Source organism: Lepisma saccharinum, chromosome 18 (assembly GCF_977018435.1).
Source record: "Lepisma saccharinum chromosome 18, izLepSacc3.1, whole genome shotgun sequence".
In the NCBI taxonomy this organism is placed as follows: domain Eukaryota; kingdom Metazoa; phylum Arthropoda; class Insecta; order Zygentoma; family Lepismatidae; genus Lepisma; species Lepisma saccharinum.
The window spans coordinates 46,831,777-46,854,618 of NC_139246.1; the positions used below are offsets into that span (position 1 = coordinate 46,831,777).

At 36.4% G+C, this 22,842-nt stretch overlaps 1 protein-coding gene across 2 annotated transcripts in view; it reads right to left on the minus strand.

The window, feature by feature from the left end:
• The window catches only part of LOC146002555 (uncharacterized), a 39,020-nt gene extending 19,645 nt beyond the window's left edge, over positions 1 to 19,375 (minus strand). Inside the window, exons 1-3 of one of the 2 annotated variants that reach the window (XM_083140483.1) lie at positions 19,238 to 19,375; positions 7,096 to 7,211; positions 889 to 2,618 (exon numbers count right to left, since the gene is read on the minus strand). In XM_083140483.1, coding sequence (XP_082996609.1) covers positions 1,526 to 2,618; positions 7,096 to 7,211; positions 19,238 to 19,249 — 1,221 coding nt within the window. In that variant the 5' untranslated portion in view covers positions 19,250 to 19,375 and the 3' untranslated portion in view covers positions 889 to 1,525. Of the gene's footprint in view, positions 1 to 888; positions 2,619 to 7,095; positions 7,212 to 19,237 lie in introns of those variants that run through there. The other variant, XM_083140484.1, reaches the window with a different exon arrangement.
• Positions 19,376 to 22,842: the final 3,467 nt, after the last annotated feature.

Genomic DNA, 22,842 nt, shown 5'->3' on the forward strand with positions numbered 1-22,842 from the left:
ATTGTTTCTAGATACATGTTATAACGCTTCTTAATATTGGTTATAGGGACAAACAGAAATGCTAACAATTTTACAAAATGTCAGCTTCTCTGTGGTGAAAAGAAGTGACCAATACCGTTCAGGACGAACTGAATTCCTTTTATCTTTTCAAAACTAGCATCATTATTGTGTTCTAATATATTGCATGCACGTGTTTGCATTTAACATGCTTGTTCCTACATACAAAAAATGAGTGAGTAGTAATAAAATATATAATGGAAAGAATTGTGAGACAGAAAATTCATCGAATTAAGAATCAGATAATTAAAAAGAAAAAAGAATGACGCAACCTGTAAAGAACCTCTGAGATGCACGTCTACAAATGTTCTCAATTCAGTTCTGGGCAAGAACATTGTTCGTTCCAATGCAATAAACATGTCATCTAATCATTATCCACCCTCAGTGTCACGAGTAACTGAAAAAAAATAAATGAATAGTGAATGAGGCAAATCCGGAAACAATATGTATGCGACCATGTATATAACGATCCAATATTACGCTGAAGGACAAGCCATGCATAGTATTCCATTGTAGTTTTGTTACACATTAGTTCATGACTAACTTTACCTACTTCATTTACAATATTATCCTTAAATTTTGACAAGAAACAATTCGTAAGTAAGATATTAAAATAATTAATAATTTGTAAATTTGACTACGATCTTTACACAGATTTCGAAAACAAAGACCCATGAATTCTTAATAGGTTGGTTACACGTATTAAATATACAAATTAAGAACATAGTAGCAAAAAAATAATACTCAATCGCATTTCTAATGTGATAAATATAAATATTAAATTACTTTTCTTCCATAATGATATAAACAGATAAAAACACATTTTTTATATTTTACGAAATTTATTTTTACAAGTTGACTGTATACAATGAGCCAGTGGTAATGCAAATATCCAACTAAATGAACCGAACAATAAAGTTTGGAACAGATGTGGCATATTCTAACATAAGTATTTTACCAGGTACTTTAAAAAACATATAAATATCGTTCCTAAACTTGTAAATTGTTATCACATAATTGCAAACACAACCTTAGAATAAAACACCACCTAATCAGTCTATTCAGATATGGGTACATTTCCACAACGAGAAAATAACCAATACATCCAAGTGAGATTAATGAATGTAGGTGTTTGGTTCTTACAGTCTTAAAAATACCATATTTCCCAGCCCAGTCCAAGGACTCAAGAATTAATGAGTTGTTTTTAACACCTGACTTAATAATTTCTCCCATTGGCAATATTAAAGCTAGGCCATCACATGAAGACTTGAAGAAATTGACTTGAAATTCTTTATAGGAAACGTTGAATTAAACTGTAATCTCGGAAACTTTACTTTGCTTGCAAAGAAACCTAAAATAATATTGTTTTTTTGCAAAACATGTATTAAATTAATATTTATGTATGACTTCCGATATGCTATTGTTTAATATACACTTATAAACAAATAAATTAAGATGTTTGTAAAGGTTATTGTGTTTCAGGCGGATGGTAGAATATTACGGGTCCCCTGGCTAATACTGCATTCTCATAATTGAATCTTGGAGACGATGTCTCCCCGTTCTGTTGACTCGACTTGATGATTTCCGGAATGCTGACCACCTTTCCTCCAGGTCCCACAACGGCCAGGCCGTCAGGACTGGTGTACGCTACGCCACCAGGACCTACAATGGCGGTACCGCCAGACCCAGCTGTCGCAACCCCACCAGGACCAGCAATGGCCACTCCACCTTTCCTCACATTCAGCCTCATGATGTGGGGTCCTCCGTTCTTCGACTCTGAACCGGTGTCCATCACAATTTCAGTCCCGTCATCGCTTCTGTCATCGTCCTCCTCTGAAGGCATTTGCCGCCCTTCTACTCTAGGCTCTACTGAACCGTGGCTTCTCTTCTGGATGCGACCGTTCACAATGCAGATGTCCGCCTTCGGGTTCTCTTGAAGGATCTTGGCGATCGCTTCGTACGTGTTCACAGAAGTGTCCTTGATAACAATGGGAACATTGTTGGAGGATGGTGCTGAGTATTGGTGTGCAGCGCTATTGTAGAAGGTTTGTCCTGGATACATGAGGGAGAATATATAAGGCTGCTGGGCTGGTTGTGTTTGTCGCACCCTCAAAGGGTAGTTGATACCGAACGGATCATTACCCAGGAAAGGGTTTGCAACGACAGGTCTTGAAAAAGAACTGTAGATCCTTTGCGGCTGTGGTCTTTTCACAATACTCGGTTGCCTTGCCGTGGGTAGAATCGGGAACTGGATCAGTGTAGGCCCTTCCAATGGCCTCACTATATCCTTACTCATTCCCCCGCTCGAACTACTCTTAGCACCGTCTTGCTCTTGCGATAGGATTTTGCCAATGCTGAATATTTGTGACAGTTCCTCGGAGTTTAACTTGTTTTCATCTGCAGGTTTTTGAGCTTGTTTCTCATTGTTCCCTGTTTTAGATTCTTCTACGTTTTCACTATTCCTGTCGCCAAGGTCCTGTATTGCTCCTTCCCTTTTCACACTCTCCGCTGTACCCTCTTCTTCACCCTTATTATTTGCAGCATCTGGTGAATAGGCAAACCTTGAAAATGAAGAAGAAAATTGTTATTGCAATTGTGTGGTGGCATTTTCACATGAATTAAACTAATTTTAAAAAAATATGTAAAGGAAACTCAGATACTTAAGCACTACATGAAGGACATATATAATCAGTTATGTATCTTCATGTGTACATGCATATCGACAATAATAGTGCCTGAACGACACCATGCATCAGTATGTAGTTGTGTTTCTGTTATTACATTTGATTAGTAATTTGTACATTTCAAATTGAATTAATTCGATTATAAGAGGAACCTAAATTAAGAGTATTTGAAAATGAAATCCCTAGGAAAATATTTGAATCTAAAAGGGATGAGGAGACAGGTGAGTGGAGAAACTTATATAATTTAAAACTGCATAATTTGTATTCATGTATAGATATTATTAGAATGATTAAATCAAGAAGACTTGGATGGGCAGGCCATGTGGCACGAATGGGAGAGGAATCAAGAGTTTACACGATTCTTGTTGGGAAACCTGATGGTAAGAGACCTGTAGGAATGCCAAGACGAAGATGGAGGGATAACATTGAGATGGACCCAAAAGGAAATCGGTAAGGATGGAAAAGATTGGATTGATCTTGCCCAAGATAGGGACAGATGGAAGGCCTGTGTTGCTGCAGCCATAAACCTTCGGTTTTAAGAATGCTAGAGAGGTAGTTAGTTAGTTAATAAATTCCATTACGATGGTTTAGTCGCTTCAGAAAATAGTCATGGAGTTATCTTGTTACTTGAAAGTGTAAACGTGCAGAAGTATAGATTCGTACTAGAATTAGGACAACAATGTTAAACATTCTCAAATTTAATAAATTAGATTACTTCAATTAAAGAAATAAAATTAATTATAGTTAATCATTTTTCTTTCATTATATCAAAAGAAATATACAGAATACCCTCTTGTGCACTCACCTGATATGATTAGGCTGGATATGGACGATCACTCTTTCTGAAGATATCCAAAGTCAGCTTCCCAATATTGATCATGGTATGAAAGATATTTGTCTCGAATCCGATAAACAGAAATAATCTGTAAAATGGTACTACGGGCATCTAGATAATACTTATAATATCCATTTTCAACCTGTATTCAAGAAAGTGTGCAAGATGGGTATTATGTATATTTTTCATAACTCAGAATAATTCCAAATGTCGCAGTTTTTTCATGTATTTATAGCAAATAAACTGACAACAAAAAAATTCCTGTAAGTTCTTTTAACATCATGGTTGTCTTATATGCCTAAAGCAAGTGCAGTAAACAAACTAGTTATGAACATTAATCCAAATAATAAATAAAAATGAATTACTGACACAAGAAAAAAACTCTAACATGTGTTTGAATTACTTGTATCAATCTCATTATATCACTTACTTTCTTTTTTATATAAATTACCTGCACAAAATACCACTACATACCAAATAAAAGGAAATTAGTAATAAACTAATGTGTTCAGTATTAGACTAGAGGATACACTTAAAATAATATGTACAAAGTGAATATCAATTAAGTATTCTCAATGTTTTTTCCATTTCATGATCTTATAATATGAGGATAATTCCAGTTTTTGCCATCTAGTTATATATTTGTGAAACAGAACATTGTTCAAGTAGCATAGTAGCATAGTCGAATAATCATAATTGAAAAGTCTGGGTTGAAACAATGCCATTGAACGTTACAACCCAGAAGTGTTCGTGATGCAACAAGCAAAGTTGCATTGTTATAAAATAATACAAAAAATATAAATCGACATGTTTCCATCAGTAACATCGGTCAAAGGGATCCTAGAAGGCGGATTTATAAAATGCCGAGACTAGATTAACTCAAAAATAACAAGTACACAAAGCAGCAAGCTGCATAAGACAATACATACTGCAACCGGATGGAACACAAGTCAAGCAGCGTCTTCGCTGAACAGTATTCGGATGGGTGACCATCGGAATACCAGGTTCAATATACAAGAAATACATTGAGTAAACCACTTAGGATAAGGGGAGAAGAAATATAGAATAGTGTAATAGAATAGAATAGCCTAATTCTAGTATAATATATCTTCTACATGTAATACAATGTTAAATGCCCTATTAACACGACAGTAGTGCGAAAGAGGAAAATGCCAAATCAAAGCAAACCAAAATAAGGAAAAGAGGCTACAAATAACAAGACTAGAAGGGAGGACAACAAATGGAAAACCCCCATGATTACTTCTGTCCTCTCCTCTCCAATGTAATGTAGCATCATGTGGTCATTGTTTATCCCACAAATATCTACACAAGTTATAAATATTTTATATATATATATCTGAGAGAGAAGTTACTATAGTTTCCAAATAATAATCTCTGGTCAAATGAGAATAATTGTACTGCAATTAGTGGTTTTGTTATGGTGTAGATGAATGTTGGTTGTAGGGATACAACTGGGTCTTAGCAACAACCTAAAGGTATTGGAAACAAGCAGGCGTGTATTTCATTCTCATTAAGATCACGATCGTAGGGCTGGCTTCATTTAAAAAAAGACGCTTATTATTATAGATTTGCATATTGCGTATTCGAGTATTATTTGGAAGGAATTAGGATACATATTTTGTTTCTCAAATAGAGAATTCGTAAATATATAGCTTTTGAACAAGAACAGCTCTAATGGTGTTCAGAATATTTGAATTTGGGATACAATGCTTGTAGTATTATATGCCGCAACCAATAGGAAACATAAACTAACTAGAAATATTCTCTATCACACGTGGTGGAGTGATTAGAGTATCTAATGTTCCTGTGTTCGAAACATTGTCAACATATGGATGTTTCATTAATTCATTATTCATCATCATCGTTGTGTTTAACACAGAGACGCAGAAAAACATATGTACCTACTTTTTGACGGAAAATGGATGTGCGTTTTAAAATTCCCTTGTCTGAAAGTACAGTGGTTAATATACTAAACAGAAAAGACTTTGTTGGAAAATGTGTAGAAGATATGTCAACATTATGTTAATATGTACACCTTCCCTTATATTCACTATCCCCAATAATATTACCACAGACAGCTCAGACATAAGAAAAGTTAAGCATTGCTAAATAAGGCATTTAAAAAAATTGAAATGTTCACATTACAAAATTGCATAACATTCCATAGTTGAGATAAATAGCAAAAATAATATAAAATAATTTCTTAGTATTAATAAACAAGTACTGTTGAGAAGCCTATGTTAACGTTAATTCGACCCAAAACATGATTGTTTCCAAGGTAACGCAGTTAACATTAGCAACGAATATTTTGAACTAAAGCGCCCGGGGCGAGATAGTGCCGAGTCACATTTCCGTATTTGTGAGGCTTAAGAAAGTTCAATGAAATCCACAAATTGCGTTTACACTAGTAGTTTCATTTACCACCTGAACTTTGTAGCCTTACCCATTGGAAAAGATCTGTCTTTGTAATGTCTGAAACTGACTTTTATCCCATGACGTGCATACGTATGTGCGATGAAAATAAATGAGACTATCTTGCCGCTACCCTTTCAATTGTCCATTAAATGCTCTTGAAGTTGTTTTCAGAAATTGGAATATTAGTTTTATAAATACAGTGCACTGACATGAACTGTATCTCTGAATATTACCTTTCGATATTGCACCTATGTTACATATACCCTGAAAATTAGTGGGTTTTTTTTTCTGCAGCACTATACGTAGAAGACACGTACTTGATACAGTCAGAATTGTACTTAACAAGTTGTATGAAGAATGGTATCAGCACCATATTTTTACTTCTGAAGTGAACAACATTTAATTTGCATTTTTAGAATGTACACTCTGTTTTACATGAAATTGCATTTTTCCAATTTATTGATTATAAATAATTCTGATATGTTACAAAGAATTTGTCTATCTACCCTTATATTGAATGTACACCTTGTCCCAAAATGATTTTAGGGATTCAAGTAGTTGGAATATTGCAACAGACGAAGGTGAATGTTTATATGGGACATGTACGATAAGAACGACTGTGGAAGTTTTCTAGCCTGAGCGCTTATCATTTGTTTTCCAACAAACACAACGGCGTAGCTGTATTAGTACATGACGACTCCCGTGCAGAAGTCCTTTCGTGTCATTGAATTTGCAAGGTGTGGTTCTGCTGTTTCAGTTCAGCGATTTGGAAGTGATCCTCCGTCCGATAACAACATTCGTCGATAGTTTAATAAGATTCAAACAACTGGATGTGTCTGCAAAGGGAAGGGTTCTGGGCTTTCAAGTGTGTTGAACGAGAGCGTCGTGAAGCTTTGGACTACCAGATGGATGTGTGCTGTGTCATGAAAGGTGCTCACATTGAACATTTATAAGGTACACTATGTACACTTGTTGAGTTGTTGTTTACTCCCATACAAGCTTTGTCCTTATACGCCACATATAAGGAAATTTAAACGACTATGAAACACCGATAATCATTTTGGGACGCACTGTCATACTTACTTGTAACCAGCCTCATTTTCCGGCTCCTTAGGATTGGTAGGTTCCATCAAGTCTGTCAAAGGTCCTCCAGATGGCACTGCTGATGCCAGTGCGAGGAGAATGGACACTAATAATATCTGAAATAAATAAAAGAGGGATTGTTACAATATCATTATGGAGAAAATTTATTTATCTATAATACTAGTAACACGTCCTAGAATAAAATATTATACTACAACTTTTGAGTATGTTTGATTATGCAATTAGATATAAATATGTAAACAATAATGTATTCTTCTGTACGCCTGTTTGATAGGTATGAGTACATTACTTTCCATTATATGTTTCTTGTAGTAAGTTGCTGGGACGATTCGCTTTCAAGTATTGTATGAAGAAGAAATTGCAAATTTTAGTAACGTGAAAGAATCCAATGGTAGAGCGTGTGTGTGCGTGTGTGGTTAACATGTGGGATGGTTTTCTATTTAATATACGTTTGTGATACTTATTGTTGTTATGGGAAGTTGGAGAAGTGGTTTTCGTATTTGAAATTGAAACCCCTCCCCGAGAAATGATTGACCCATCCCTACAGGAATACTTTCCACCTTTACTGAATAAGATCATAAATAAAACACATGTATCAATTGTAATTGTAATCATTTCCAATAATATTTCCAGCAGAAAGTAATTTTAAAGTAAGTTACAGTTAATTTTCAAAACGAGTAACTATAACTCAGTTACTTTTGCAGCAAGCAACAGTAACTGTAACTCAGTTACTTTTGCAGCAAGTAACTGTAAATGTAACTCAGTTACTTTTGCAGCAAGTAATGGTAACTGTAACTCAGTTACTTTTGCAGCAAGTAACTGTAACTGTAGCTCAGTTACTTTTGCAGCAAGTAACTGTAACTGTAACTCAGTTACTTTTGCAGCAAGTAACAGTAACCGTAACTCAGTTACTTTTGCAGCAAGTGACAGTAACCGTAACTCAGTTACTTTTGAAGCAACTAACTGTAACTGTAACTCAGTTACCTTTGCAGCAACTAACTGTAACTGTAACTCAGTTACATTTGCAGCAAGTAACTATAACTGTAACTCAGTTACTTTTGCAGCAATAACTATAACTGTTACTCAGGTACTTTTGCAAAAAGTAACTGTAACTGTAACTGAATTACTTTTTGCAACAAGTAACTATCCGAACATTTGTATTGAGTTTGAGAATGGAAGTTGAGTACAAGTAAATGCAACGTAAATATCTTTATTATACCGTAAGACTTCTTCAGGTCAGCAATGCCTATGGAATTGAATACTGAGGAATGATAACCGATAAGCAGTGTGGTATTTGTAGGAGGGATGGGGGAATTCCCCTCTCTGATACTTGTGTCTCCCTCTCTGCTTTGTAAATGTTATCCCTGGGGGGTGATATTTGGAGGGGGAAACATGAAATTATTAGCAATTTAGTTACTTTCCCCCACGTCGCCATTAAATTGCAACATTTTCTGTCAGACAACTGGAAGCTCCTTTTGGCGAACACAGATGTGGCCTCAAGCGCTGCTCTATTCCTGGAACTGCCAAACAAGTGGCCAGGGTTGAAAACCACCTCCCCTCTTTCCTTTTCTTTGTCCACGGAATTTGGCAGGAAAATGCATGTAAAATTTACAAATTAGTTGTCACGTGACTCGAACTTGTCACCTCAGAACGTCTCTATTTGTATCACTGGAACAATAGTACACGAAGATAGCCCTTTACAAAGTACTTTTTTAAAGAACAGTCTGCTTTTTTTAATAATGAGCTCTACTTCTTTGTGAAGATAGAATTTTAGAGGAAAACTTGAGCATTACGAGTTCCAGACTCTGCAATATCAGGAATCTGCCTTCAAAATGAACGAAATCTAAAAGTGAAGGCTGTGTTGATCAAAAGATCGGTTCTGAAATTTTGCAAGTGCATCTACACAAGATGGCAGTAGTAGTAAAGTGTTGAGTTTCTTTGTTTGCTGCCCATGAAAAATTTAACAAATGTAAAATTCCGTGGCAATGAATGGCTTTATGTATCTAGTGATAAAGTTGCATACACATTACCTTTCATTGCCCACCTAACAAATTTTCAGAATTAACAAGCTAATAGAACTTATTAAGCTCCTGGGACCTGAGAAGGAAGTTAATGAGTAATTTTTATGATTTCGCAAATGCAGCAGTAATTTAGCAAAGTAATCTTGGGCGCTATTTTTATGTGGAAGAAAACTTTTTGATTCTGCCTCTCCCCAAAAGTTATGCCAAAGTTAGATTCAGATCCCCAAAAGTTAGGCCCCAGACTAGATTTCTGGTAGTGGGTGTCAAAATCTTACTTTTACACCCACTTACTTTATGTAGGCATCATAAAGAGGATTTGGGCATTTCTTTGTCAAGATACAAATTTAAGTAGGCAATTTTTCAATTATTAAAAATATGTTTTGTTCAAAGCTTTTTTTATAAAAAGTTGAGTGACAAAATGAAGTGTGGAGTGACCCAATTTACCAATTAAAATTGTCAAGATACCCCCCTCCCCACTGCAACCCCTTTCCTCTAGCGGCTACAAAGGTAGGTAGGTAGGCACGCACACATACACACATACATACATATATAATATATAGGGCCTCCCCGATGGTGCAGTGGTAGCGTCGTCACCTTGTAATCAAGGGGTACCGGTTTCAATATCCGGTGGAGGCACATAGTGGTTCGGATCCCACTTTAATCTGTAGATTCAATCCCGATTAGTATAACTGTGCATAAAACGGACTTAAAAAACAACTCAATCAATCAATATATTAAAGGGTGTCACAATGAACTAAAATACGCACACATCAAGTATAAGTGTTCTCTAAAAAGCTCAAAAGTTTCAGAAGCGGGTTCGCTTTGAAGATGAATGAGTTTAAGGTTAAAAACCGAGAGCTCTTCTTCTTCCAGCATTACAAAATAGATTTGTAATGAAGCCTCGTACCCGGATGTCAATCTTAATGGGCAGACCAACAAATTACAGGCTGTTCTATTGACTCTCCTTAAGCGGAAGAAGAAAAAACAAATTGCTTTCTGCAAAGTTCCTTGGGCATGCGATTAGTAAACTGACAAAGTAGTATATACTTTGCAAATGACCTTTGTTTCCTGGTGGCATGTAACAGATGTAACAGTCAATTTTTTACAGAGAAAAAGATTGAAGAGCGTAGAAAAACTGGTCGTTATTAGTTAGCAATCAACTAAGCAAAAACTTGCAAAGGCTGCAGTGAAATTTACTTTCGTTAATCGAGACTGGAATCACCCTTAATAACCGTGAAATAAACAAGAGAGCTAAAGAGGGAATTGAACTCTGAGCCCTTAAAGAAAACATTCCGTCTTGTTATTTGCAAGTCCTGCTTACAAATAACAAACACAGGAAAAATAAACCAATCGTATATTTCAGTAACCTGTGACGGTCCTGTGAATCCGCACAATACAATTATATGTTTATTGAAATTATTAATTTCATATTATACAAGTCACTTTCAAATAACAGTTAAAAATGTATAATAACTACTTTGTACAACGTCAATTATGCTTTATGTTATTTACTGCGCTATACGCTGTATAAATTAGGTACATTTTGGAATTCTAACGTTGCTATAGCAACGAGAATCAATAGTCACTATGTAGCAATGCATGTAATGGAGTTGAAAATAGATAATAGTGAACTGCATATTGCTCAGTTATTTCACTAATCTATAGGCCCATAGAAGTTGTATCTTCACCTTCGCGTTATAATTCAAAATATTTGTGAACGAAATGTAATCGTGCAAATGATTGACAAGTGAATATCACAAACCCCAAAGGTTCAATATCGGCAAACTGAATGATTTTTTACTGAATGTGCATATATATACAGGGTATCCAAAATAAAAGTAAACCCAACTTTTATGCCTCCGATCTGGGTATATTTTTATTTGGACACCCTGTATAATATCATCAGAGTACTGTTTTTAATGAACTCTCTAGCTTTCTTAAACCCGAAGGTTTATGGCTGCTGCAACACAAGCCTTCCATCTGTCCCTATCTTGGGCAGGATCAATCCAATCTTTTCCATCCTTGCCGATTCCCTTAAGGTCCATCTCAACGTTATCCTTTCATCTTCGTCTTGGCCTTCCTACAGGTCTCTTACCATCAGGTTTCCCAACACGAATCGTGTAAACTATTCTTTCCTCTACCACTCGTGCCCACCTAAGTCTTCTTGATTTAATTATTCTAATAATATCTGGACAGGAATACAAATTATGCAGTTCTAAATTATGTAACCTTCTCCACTCACCTGTCTCCTCATCCCTTTTAGTTTAGGATTTTATTTTCAAATACTCTTAATTTATGTTCCTCTTTTGATGTAAGGGACCAACTTTCACATCCATATAATACTACAGGCAAAATTAGTGTTTTGAATTTTTTAAATTTTAGTTCTTAGTTGTTATACGAGAAGATAAAAGTTTGTGAAGAGAAGAGCAACATGAATTTCCTGAATTAAGACTGCTTTTTATGTCCTCTTTAATATCATTTTCATTTGTTAGTTTTACTAGTTAATGCAATAATCTCGAATTTCAGAAAAGACCGAAGACATTAATTTATTCCTCTTTGCATACATACTTTCGGAAGAAAAGATCGGCATAGCGTTTTGGAGATAAGGAAGTAGTTGTTGTCAAACCCACGACACGACAACAGCAAACAACTTCTCTTTTCATTGCCCGCTACGTGGCTGACGTCACTTGAATGTCAGCGACCTTGAATAACCGACCGCATTAAATTAGGTGTTGTTCGTTTTGCATATCCACGCGTGGTTTACATAAGAAAGACTTGCTACCAGTCATCCACACCCATCTGCCCAATCGAGAAGGTATTGGCAAAAGTTGATCCATAACAGAGATTACACATGTGTTTGAAGATGGGTGTAGGCGTTTCAAACCTGCAATGCTTTATACAGAAGGTAAATCAGGAACAGGTCTACAACCAGAACACGCGGGCAACTTACTTAATTCCGCCCGTAATCAACCTCTCATGTAAAGCCTTGTCCACACGTAATGTTTTGTCGTCAGACTCTCATTATAAGGTAAGTTTGACAGATAAGACTGACACAAAACACGTTTGCTACACTATTTATGGTTTCTGTCAGCCTTTGTCCAGTCTTTTCTTCAGTTGTTCGAAAGACATCATGGATGAAGGAACCACTATTGATAAATATAATTGCAGTGTATGCGGTGAGATTGGAGAAAAATAAATTTTTACATCCCTTATGCTGGAAGGCTCGACTCGACAATCGTCTTATTGTTTGCTTGTGCTATTGTCTAGATATTATCAACAGTTCAATAGACTTACTAAATCACGAAACTGTTGATAATAGCAAAAGCAAACAACAATAAGAATCACGTGAATGCTCTAGAATGAATTATAAGCAGATGTAATTTTTCGGATTTTGGAATATCATAGTTGTTTTTCGAAAGGAGACAAACATTCTAAAAAAAAGCTGCCTCTCGCATCGGCAAAATGTCCAATCGAGCCTGTGGTAAATTCTCACATTTCAATTTGCTCCGTGAATTACGGAACATGAGGATTGTCATAATTACTTACGTATGGATGTGGACATTTACTGGAACTGGAACTAGCGCTATTAACCCCATAAATTGAAAAACAAGACATTACTTGTCCATCATCAACGAGACTTGGCCCAAAATTGAATAAAGTGTGGCCAATTAGAGTGATGTCCGTCTACATGCAACGACTTCTTTTCCGTTTTGTCTGAAAACAAATCTCCAACCCATCTGTCTTTTGAGCGGTTGTTAAACCTCATTCAGTTCATGCAAGACGTCAAACTTGCATCCAACGTATACCCTGTCCCAGCTAACTGTGGAGCAGGGCCGCGCATAACGGTAGAGAAGGAGGAGGAAAATCGAGTGGTGAAAGGGCAGCGTTGCCAACGCACGGTCCAGACCTTTGTCCGTACGCTAAATGCACGGCTTGTCAAAATTTCCACTTGCTGTTCTATCCCTAATATTCCCCTATATAATTATGGAACCTGGAGATAAAAATACGGTCCGTTTGCCATGTGTGTACGGTATTTTCAAAAGTTTGCAACGCTGCAGAACGAAGGAGAGAAAGCGGGGAACCCCAGTCGCCCATTACGCAATCCCGTTTCAGTCACTGTTCATTGGTGGAGCCATCTAGCGTCACTACTTGCGCAGAGACTTGTTCTCGTTTGCCTGGTCCACAGTTAGCTGGTACGGTTTGTTTTTTTAATGTTTTGTTTGATCCGTCTGGCATGATCGTGCAAGATTAACGACAAAACATTGCATGTGGACCAGGCTTAAAGCTTGTTGGTATGAGCTTACTAAAGTTAAGGGACGTCATGTCATGTCAGCCGACACGGTGGCCGAGGCGTTAAGTAGTCGTCGTTCGAATACAGAAATTTCCGGGTTCGAGTCCCGGTCTGGGCATGGGTGTTCTTTGTGAGTGTCTCTTCACCAGTTTCATCATATCATCGTTCATCATAATCTTCGCGATTAGCCAAAAGTGGCAGAAAAGCGAAGTAAAATTAACCAAATTAAGTAATCAATCTTGAAGTCAGAGTTATTCGTTTTTAAGTCTACTTTATGCACAGATAGGCTAATCGGGACTGGGTCTAAAGCTTAAAGTGGGATTCGAACCACTGGGTATCGAACCTGGAGCTCCTTGATTACAAGACGACGACGAAATCACTACTCTATCTTGGAGCACTAGCGGCGATTGGATGAAAAAACGGGGAGAGTTTACTCGCTTGCTATAGTGTGGGGATAAAAAGACGGTGGGGACTGCACCCCCCCCCCCCACGCTCCTCTAATCACTGTCCCTGTCTAGGACTAATCTCGAAGTACAGTCACCGGCAATAAAATGGAGTTAGGTAGCACACACAACGCCTTTAGGGAAGCGAGCATTTCAGGATCTAGGCGTACCATTTTTATTGCGGGTGACTGTACATCGAAGACCAAGATGGTAGAAATAAAAGCCTAAAGATATAAAGTGGTAAAGAGAGAAAGTGCGAGAGAAAGGGACAGAGAAGGAAAGATAAATCGAGATAAATAAATGGAGAGAGAGGCGTACAGAGAAGGGGTTAGAAAGAAAGGAAATCTCAACACAGATCACAGCTGACGCACACAACATGATAACATTTTGTCAATCTCTCCACCTTGGAGACACTAAATGTAAGAGAGGAAAGGGATGTTTTTTAATTCCTATCATACATGGGTAACCTAGTGTTTCCCGGCACATCATTTATAATAAAAGGACAGACAATGTAGTTTATAAATAGAGTGTGCGTACTCACAGAATATAAACAAAAATTGTGTCAAGGCATAAGTTTTCAAAATTTACTGCATCAAGCAAACGTCACAATTTTAAAAAGAAACTCCCGAGTGACAGTAATTAGTGTACAAAGAAATTGGTGTGAATGGAAATTTCCTTCCGACAACGAAAGCAAAAAAAGTACAATGTAAAAAAAAGGAAATTTTAGAGAAGACTCTAATTTATATTGGAAATTTAAATTTTAAATGGAAAATTCTCTGATACTAATATTATTTCATCCCTTGTCTTGTCAAGACTAGCCTCTAGTCTTGATAGAAATGGAGAAACAAGGATGTATTCGGATATTTTTTCACTCAATGGATATAAGTTTTGTTTTTCAATTTCGGTTTCTTAATTCTACTTGGACTTCCTCCTTCATTTTCACCTTAACCTGTGATGTGGTAGAATATCATCTTTTTTGCTTTCTTTCCCAGAGCTTTTCAAATATTAATTTTTTCGATAGATATACAAGGACATGTTGTTGAATATTATTGGCACTGAAAACAGACGGGTATAGTTTTATTTATGTGCAAAACTTTATTTTCAGCGATGTGCTAACCGCTAAATAAACCGGTACAATTATAGATCTAATAATTTTATTCGTGTCTGCTGATGTTCGAATTTATTACATTTTAAAATTAATAGAAAAGGGAGCACAAAACAGCCTTTGAAAATAACCAAACAACATCTTTGTATTTCACAAAAATGTTTGAAATGTAAAACTATGAAAATAATTAATTGGCATCCCAGCATGGATGTGCCCAGAGGAAAAATCAGAAGTGGTTTTGACAGTAGAAATTTCTAAAGTAGGTGTGTGTGTGTGCGAATGCGTGTGCACCCGTGCGAATTTTATTATTAATTGTATTACAGCACTAGTACGCGTGCGTACACATACACAGAGCTATATATACATATATTATAAAGTTTATCACACAGTGCTGAGATAATTGTCTTTCAACACTATGCTCTTTTGCAAAAAGTTTAGTGTGATGTTAAGTTATCCATTACTTGCAGGACAGGACACAATCAATTTAGTTTTCATTTATTTTGCACGAGAGGTGGTGAATTTCATGAGTTACATTTTTATTGCCTTCGTGAGTTCAAAGTTTAAGGAAGTATTCGGAACATAGTGTGGTCAATTGTTTATGTAACACTTCTATTCCACCTGGAGGTAAGAAATGGAGAACTCCGCTATATAAATATGCATTGCAATATTAAAGACATTAGTTGTACAATTTCGAAAATATCTCGGGGAGGTAATTTGAACACCCAACTCCCGAATCAATCGGTACACTCTAAAATCACAGATATATATAATATATATATATATATATATATATATATATATATATATATATATATATATATATATATATATATATATATATATATATATCGATGTGTTAGCTTGTAAAATACATTTTGTTAACATTAATTTGAGAATTATTTATTTTTGCAAAAGTTGTCAACGGTTGAGCCAAAACTCGTAAATATAGTACAGTGATAGGAGAGAAACAAAACTCATAATTTCTACTGAAACATTTCTCTTGATACTTAAGTTAAAAATATCGTTAATCTTACGTTTTTTTTTAATAAGACGAATAAAAGGATAAGTGAAATTTAATAATAATGTTAAAATTGTGTCATTTTATATTTCAAAGGATTTGTATCAAAAATGTATACCCTTAAATCCAATAGATGTCGTGTGTTTTTAATATACGTAGTTAAGAATGGCTATGGTACTAACTATAAGTTCTATAAGTATTTCGCAGTTACATTTCCTCTTACGTATGAGTGATACATTTAATATAACAAGTCTTTGGAAATATGTTAGGAATTCTTGGGAATAAACAGGTTTCAATATACCTTTTCTAAAATATTGAAAGCATGAATATTAGGAAACATTTTTTCTTGAGAAATGACATGTGAATAGATGAATATGATCACAAATGGAAAAGAAACACTCAGAAGAAACTCTGAGAAGACGAATTTGATGTAGAGAATAGTCATTCAAAAATAGATCGCAAATGTCTGAAGATGTAGAGTTCTTTGTATTTAAGAAGGTAGTAAGTATGTAAGGCAATTATCTTTCGAAAAACAGGAATTTAACGAATGCAACCATGGAAAACAGATTTGAGATTGTCACTGACAATGCCCAGTCGGCCTTGTACTAAAACTTGTAGTACATTTCTGGCAAACTGTTTAGGAATGAAGATAAGGTTTGCAGTCTCAAATGTAAGTGCCTCTGGATAATAGTTACGAATTATATATAGCCTATTGAAAGCTACAGTACCAAATAGGGTACTGTAGCATAACTACAGAGTTTAATGGTATGCAGTGGTGCAGGAACATTGGAGTACAAGGGTAGATTGTAACTCCTTAATTTCTTAGGAATGAGTAAAGTAACCCCTTCCCCCCTCTAAACTCATCAATCCATATTGTATACTCTAGAAATTTGACAAGTGTACAAATAGCTGCAGTAGGTTTTTGTAATAATATAAAACATGTTCTCCCACACATTATCTCCTAAAGCATTAGGATTTATGTGGCATATTTTCAATGTAGTGATATTTGTGCAAGACGTTTCTAGAAATTGGTATATCAAGTCCACTTTAAGCATAGAAAGGCTAATCGGAACTGGATCTACAGTTTAAAGTGAAATCCGAACAGCTAGGTGCCTCCATCGGATATAGAACCCGAGACCGCTTCATTACAAGGCGACGACGAGATGAAAGTAGAAAACACATTCTGAACTCAAGGAACGAGCACATAGTCTATCTTTAATTTGATCAAGGTTACCAGGCTCCAATACAAGTATTTAGGTAAATAGCAACTTTCACAATTAGCATAGTGTCTTGCTACTGAAAGCATAGAGATTTCGTAATTTTCATAAAAGTCACGAAAAGGATTTAAAATATTTCACATTGATTGACTTCTTTTACTTCACACGACTGATTACAGAAATATAAATTATTGCTGGGGCATTACATTGACGCGAGGATTAAATTTTTATATTAAAGTAACTATTTTACTGATAGTTAAGCAACATTTTTCTTACAGTTTCTGTGCAATGAAATATGAAACTTAACACTGTTGATTAAACATAACTACCCTCAAAATACTTTCCCAGATTTGTAGCTGCAAGTGAACAATTTTGTGTCAAGGGTGGGACATACGAAGCACGTCCTCTTTCCTTAATAAGAAATTTACTTCATTTTCTGTGAATTGTGAAATGGAGTAGAAAAGATAATTGACCTTTGAATATTCTAGTGGCGTTGAGGGGGAAGTGTAACAGTTAAAGGAGAAATTAATTGTTTTTTGGTGACAAGGGTGACACAATAGAAAACAAAAGTAAACAAAAATTTTAAAATAATAAAAGAAGACATACGTAATATACCTTCTATCTTCTAACTTAATTGTGTATAATACTTGAATTTTTATGCAAATGATAATTTTAGATCCATCACTCACAAGATTGGATAAAGCTACAGCATTGCACTTAATTTTGAAAATTGAGATTCAGGGGCATTTTGTAAATTCGCTCCGACGATGAAGTCTGTGTAGGCTGGCAACAGTGTATCGTTGCTTTGTAGTTGTATAAATACTGGATAAGTACGGAGTGTACTTTCCGGAATATAGTGCAGTTTGTATGAATTAAAGCAGAAGATTAGGTGAATCAAGAGTGACCAAGATGTAATTGTGTGGATCGTAATAATTGAAGAAAAAAGGTGGCAGACATGAAGGTCAAGTTACAAGAATGAATGGATGAATGAATGAGTAAAAATGTTTGGGTGTATACACACGTATGGCCATTTTGCACCGTTCAAAGTATACGATGGAAAATGTTCTTATCTAAAACCCTTGACAGACCAGTAGCCAGAATTTTATTTCGGGGGAGGGGCTTATCTATCAGCAGCAGTGCCATCTTAAGGCAAAAATGGGGGGTAGAAGCTCTGAACATGCATTTCTCAGTACATTATAACATATTGCACAAAATGTATATCATGCTTAGGAAATAAATTTAATTACTACAATACACTAGTTAAATTTAGATGTTTGTAGGATTTCGGGGTGGGCTTCAGCCACCTGATCCCTCCCCCTGGCTACGTGCCTTTCCCTTGAGAATTGTTAAAAGTGCAAGGTTGTAAAGAGACCTTCACAGGAAATACACAACTCATTAAAAAGATGCGAAGAGCTTTAAAACGTCCTCAGAAACAGTGTAAGGGGCCTGCTCTTCACATAAAGCTGAAAAACATGTGTTACAACACTGTCATCATCTAATAGCATGGATCATAAGCACTCTTACATCAAAAACATGTAGGCATTTCACTAGAAGGGACGATGGTACAAAAACGACGAAGAATAACATATTGTCTAGAATAGATGAAGGTACAAAAACGACGAAGAATATCATATTCTCTTGCAGGATGTTACTGTTTAGAATAGATGAAGGTACAAAAACAACGATAAATAACATATTCCTTTGCATGATGTTACTGTCTAGACTAGATGAAGGTACAAAAACGACTAACAATAACATATTCTCTTGCAGGATGTTACTGGTAGGTCTGAGCAAATCAATTGTACATTCTAAACGAAGACAGCCTTGCAAGAATGCACTCTTTACGTGACGAACATTTTAGTACGAGATGAACAATGGTAGAAGGCAACACAACAATAGAACCGAGTCAGGGTTCCGTTGTGGGGGGTACCAAAAAAGCGAGAATACATGAGAACCGCATGTCAATACAATAGATAACACCGTGAAGGCAATTGGAAACACTACAAGCAACGAAGAATACACTCACCTGTGGAAGCATGTTCGTTTTCTGCACTGCAAGGAAGAATGGGCCTACCAAAGACCGTGGCACATCTTAAAACCTGTTCTTCTGCCTCTGAAATGTCCGAATAGATACCTTCTTCCTTTTTTCTTCCTGTTCTAACCTTTTTTTTCTTTCCTTTTCTTTTCCTGGTACTCCTTTTGAGTCCTCCCCTCGAGTATTGTAGCAACGGACTCCTACGGCGATCTGCTAACGTCCCCACAGGTCAATAACCCCGTGAGGCATGCAAGTTTGCTCAACCTCCCCCCTCAACATCAAACGAGCTTGCCAGCACACGAGTTATGATGTTCGCTTGTTTTGCTCGCCTCTTCTCCTTTCGGCGACTGGTTCGGAGGTTCACTTCCGTTATTGCACCCAAGTCATCCACCTGCTGGTTGCACCATCTTCCAAAAAAGCTTTCCGAATGTTTGCGAAGGTACTCGAGTTTCTGGAATTTCCACATGCAAACAACATTCTCTCTTTCTCTCTCTCTGGCGGTGTGTGTGCGTCAGGCATATGTATGAGGTTGTCAGCTGTTTTTCCCACAACTGCGATCACGTTTTGCATAATAAATATAGCCTTTTCAGCATTAACTGTTCATTATCACGTTCATGTAATGGTCAGTTAAAATTTTCGAAATATCTTGTAAATTCAACCACTATTTATAATTTTTAATCATCTTCTTTTCGTGTTAGTAATTTTAATGTCATAAATATTTCCATTACTTTCCCACATGTATTTTCTCAAAAGGCAAAATGCCATAAAAGTTAAGTAATGAATACAACAATTCAATGTTTTAGCCTTAACTGTTTGTGGGAATTAGATCTAATCATATGAAGAAGAAGTTCTGAAATATCCCGTCGAGGGCTTATGTAGTTTTCTGACCTGTGCGTTTACTGTATGCCAGAGATTGTACGAGGGTAGTTTGATAAATTCGAGGCCTCCGTAATAAGACATGGATATGCTTAACGGTGCTTGGTGGTTTCATTAAATATATTCTCCTTCTAACGCAATGCACTTTTCATGACGCATCTGCAATGCTTGCAGACCTTGCAAATATAAATCTTAAGTTGCTCTGCAAACCAAGCCACTGTACGATGAATGCTGGCATATGCACCATCGAAATGTGTACCCCTCAGAACCATTTTTAATTTAGGAAAGACATAATAGTCCTATGGTGCCATGTCTGAGTGTTATGGGGGATGTCTCTGTATCTGGAACCGCAGCTGCTGCAGTTTGTCCATTGTTTGACGTGCCTTATGGGCGGGCGCATTGTCCTGTAGAAAGATGATATCTTTCTCCAGCTTACCGCATCGATTTTCTTTGAGTGCTTCCTTCAGTTTGTCCAGCAGATATACAGTATATAATACATGGAATTGATGGTTGCGCCACATTGGAGGTTGCATCAGGACTCCCTCACAATCCCAGAAGACCGTGCCATGACATATGATCATCCTCCAGCCTAAATTTCCCACGTTCGAAATTTCTTCACAGTGGCGTCCCTCAATGGCATGATACGTCGATGTGGATCTCCTTCGGCGAGAGCTCCTTGAGGAAGGCATTCTGTTCAAATTTACTTATGTCTGAAATCCGGGCTGATAACCTCAATTTGGAGCCTGACAAAAGAGAAGTTAAAGTTATTTTATCCATGATTTTGCGTGTTACGTTCATATATTATTATGAGCATTTAATTGATGGTGCTAGTTTGTGTACTGGTTTGCTCGAACCCACATAGACCGCGAAGTTTTCAACCAGCCCTTGTACTCATAAAATGTTTAAAAACTCTCTGAAAATTCTGATTTAAGGCAAATAAAGTAATTTTGAAGAAAACACAATTGAGGACTAAAAGTGGTAAACGTTGTAAGTGCCAAAAGCGAAAGTGTTGGGAAATTGCATCGTTCCGCACATCAGCCCGTAAGAACGTTCACACTAGTGACCTCTTTACACGACCTTTGAACTACTACATAGAGGGCTACAAGTCACAGTTTAACGTGGAAAACGGTGTTTGAATTATTGTGGCACTTACAGCGTTTACCAATTTTAGTCTTCAATTATTAGAAGTATTTCAAATGAAAACATATTGGGATCCGATGCGACCCCCACCATGGTCCAAGTAAGAATCATTTTACCATTGCAGCTAAGATTAGAAACATTGCGAGAAATCAGTTGACAGATTAGGTTTCAAAGTACATATATTGACTCCATTAAATGCCATCCCACTAAATCGTTGTGCAAATCCTAAGGAAGCAGAATAGCTAGATTGCTGCCGATTTTGACTATGTGGATCAATGATTATTACATGAAATTGATGAAGAAATACTCTCAAAGGCAATAAATACTCGGGCCAATCGACATAATTAATGTATATTTTTATTGTAATCTTAACGAAGAACATGCTAATGCACGATAATGGCCTCACTGGACAGTAAAAGAGAAAAATGGAACACAATGAAGATTATCGTTACTGTGGCTATAATACTGAAGTTTGATTTCTTTTTAAGTCCACTTTAGGATCAGATAGGCTAATCGGGACTGGTTCTACAGTTTAATGTGAGATCCGAACCAGTATGTGCTTCCGCTGGTTATCGAACTCGGGACCACTTGATTTCAAGACGACGGCGTTACCATAAGCTATGAGGAAATCCCACTTCTTTGCTAGAGACTCCTTGGCTTGCAAGGAATAAAAAAATCTACAGAGCAAATATCAGTAGAACAACTTTTATATGATGTGTAATAATTTTTCCTTGCATTAGGTCAGTTTTCCATACGGAAGGAAATATAGGTTGATTTAAAATAAAACAAAGGACTGTGAGTTCACCAGATGTAGCTTGCAGAGTTTTAAATATCAAGACATTAGTGAGGCATTAGCTAAGATACTAACTGCTAGAACGTCTTACCGTATTCTGAAAAACAAATGTTACACACTGGCCACTTGGACAACGCTTTATTGCTGTTACTCAAAATTATGCACAGTTGACAAAAATACACGTGATGTGCTTGTTTTAAATTACATTTGCACAACAAAAGAGCAGCAATAGTTGTTGCTGTGTAGTTGTTTACTAGACGTTACGAAACAGATATTGCACAAGTTTCTTGAACGAATTCTGTAACTACTACCTTTTGTTGTAAGGTAATCATAAACAGGATGTTAGGCTGAAAAATAGGAGAAATGTGTGACGAAATGAACATTTTCCGTCAATACTTTATACAAGTGTCCCGATAAGAACGCAATATTTGATATCGTGCCATTTGAGTTAATCTGTTTTGAGACACTGTAACTTTCATTTCTTGATATGACAACTTTTTTTTTTGTTTTGAAAATGCATTTCGAATTTGGGGAAAGTTATGCGAAAATAGTTTGCAACCGGAAATTCGGAGTTTAATTGGCGATATTAGGTTGCAATTATGCGGCTCAACTTATGTCATTTATGTCAGAAAAAATGTCATCACAAGTGGAAGAGTGTACCAGCAGTTATGGTGGACAATTGTTGGATATTGTTGATTGCTTCTTGTGCTACATTTAGCTAATTTTGAAGATCGGGATGAGTGATGATATGATGAAACTAATGAATGGTCACTCACAAACATCCATG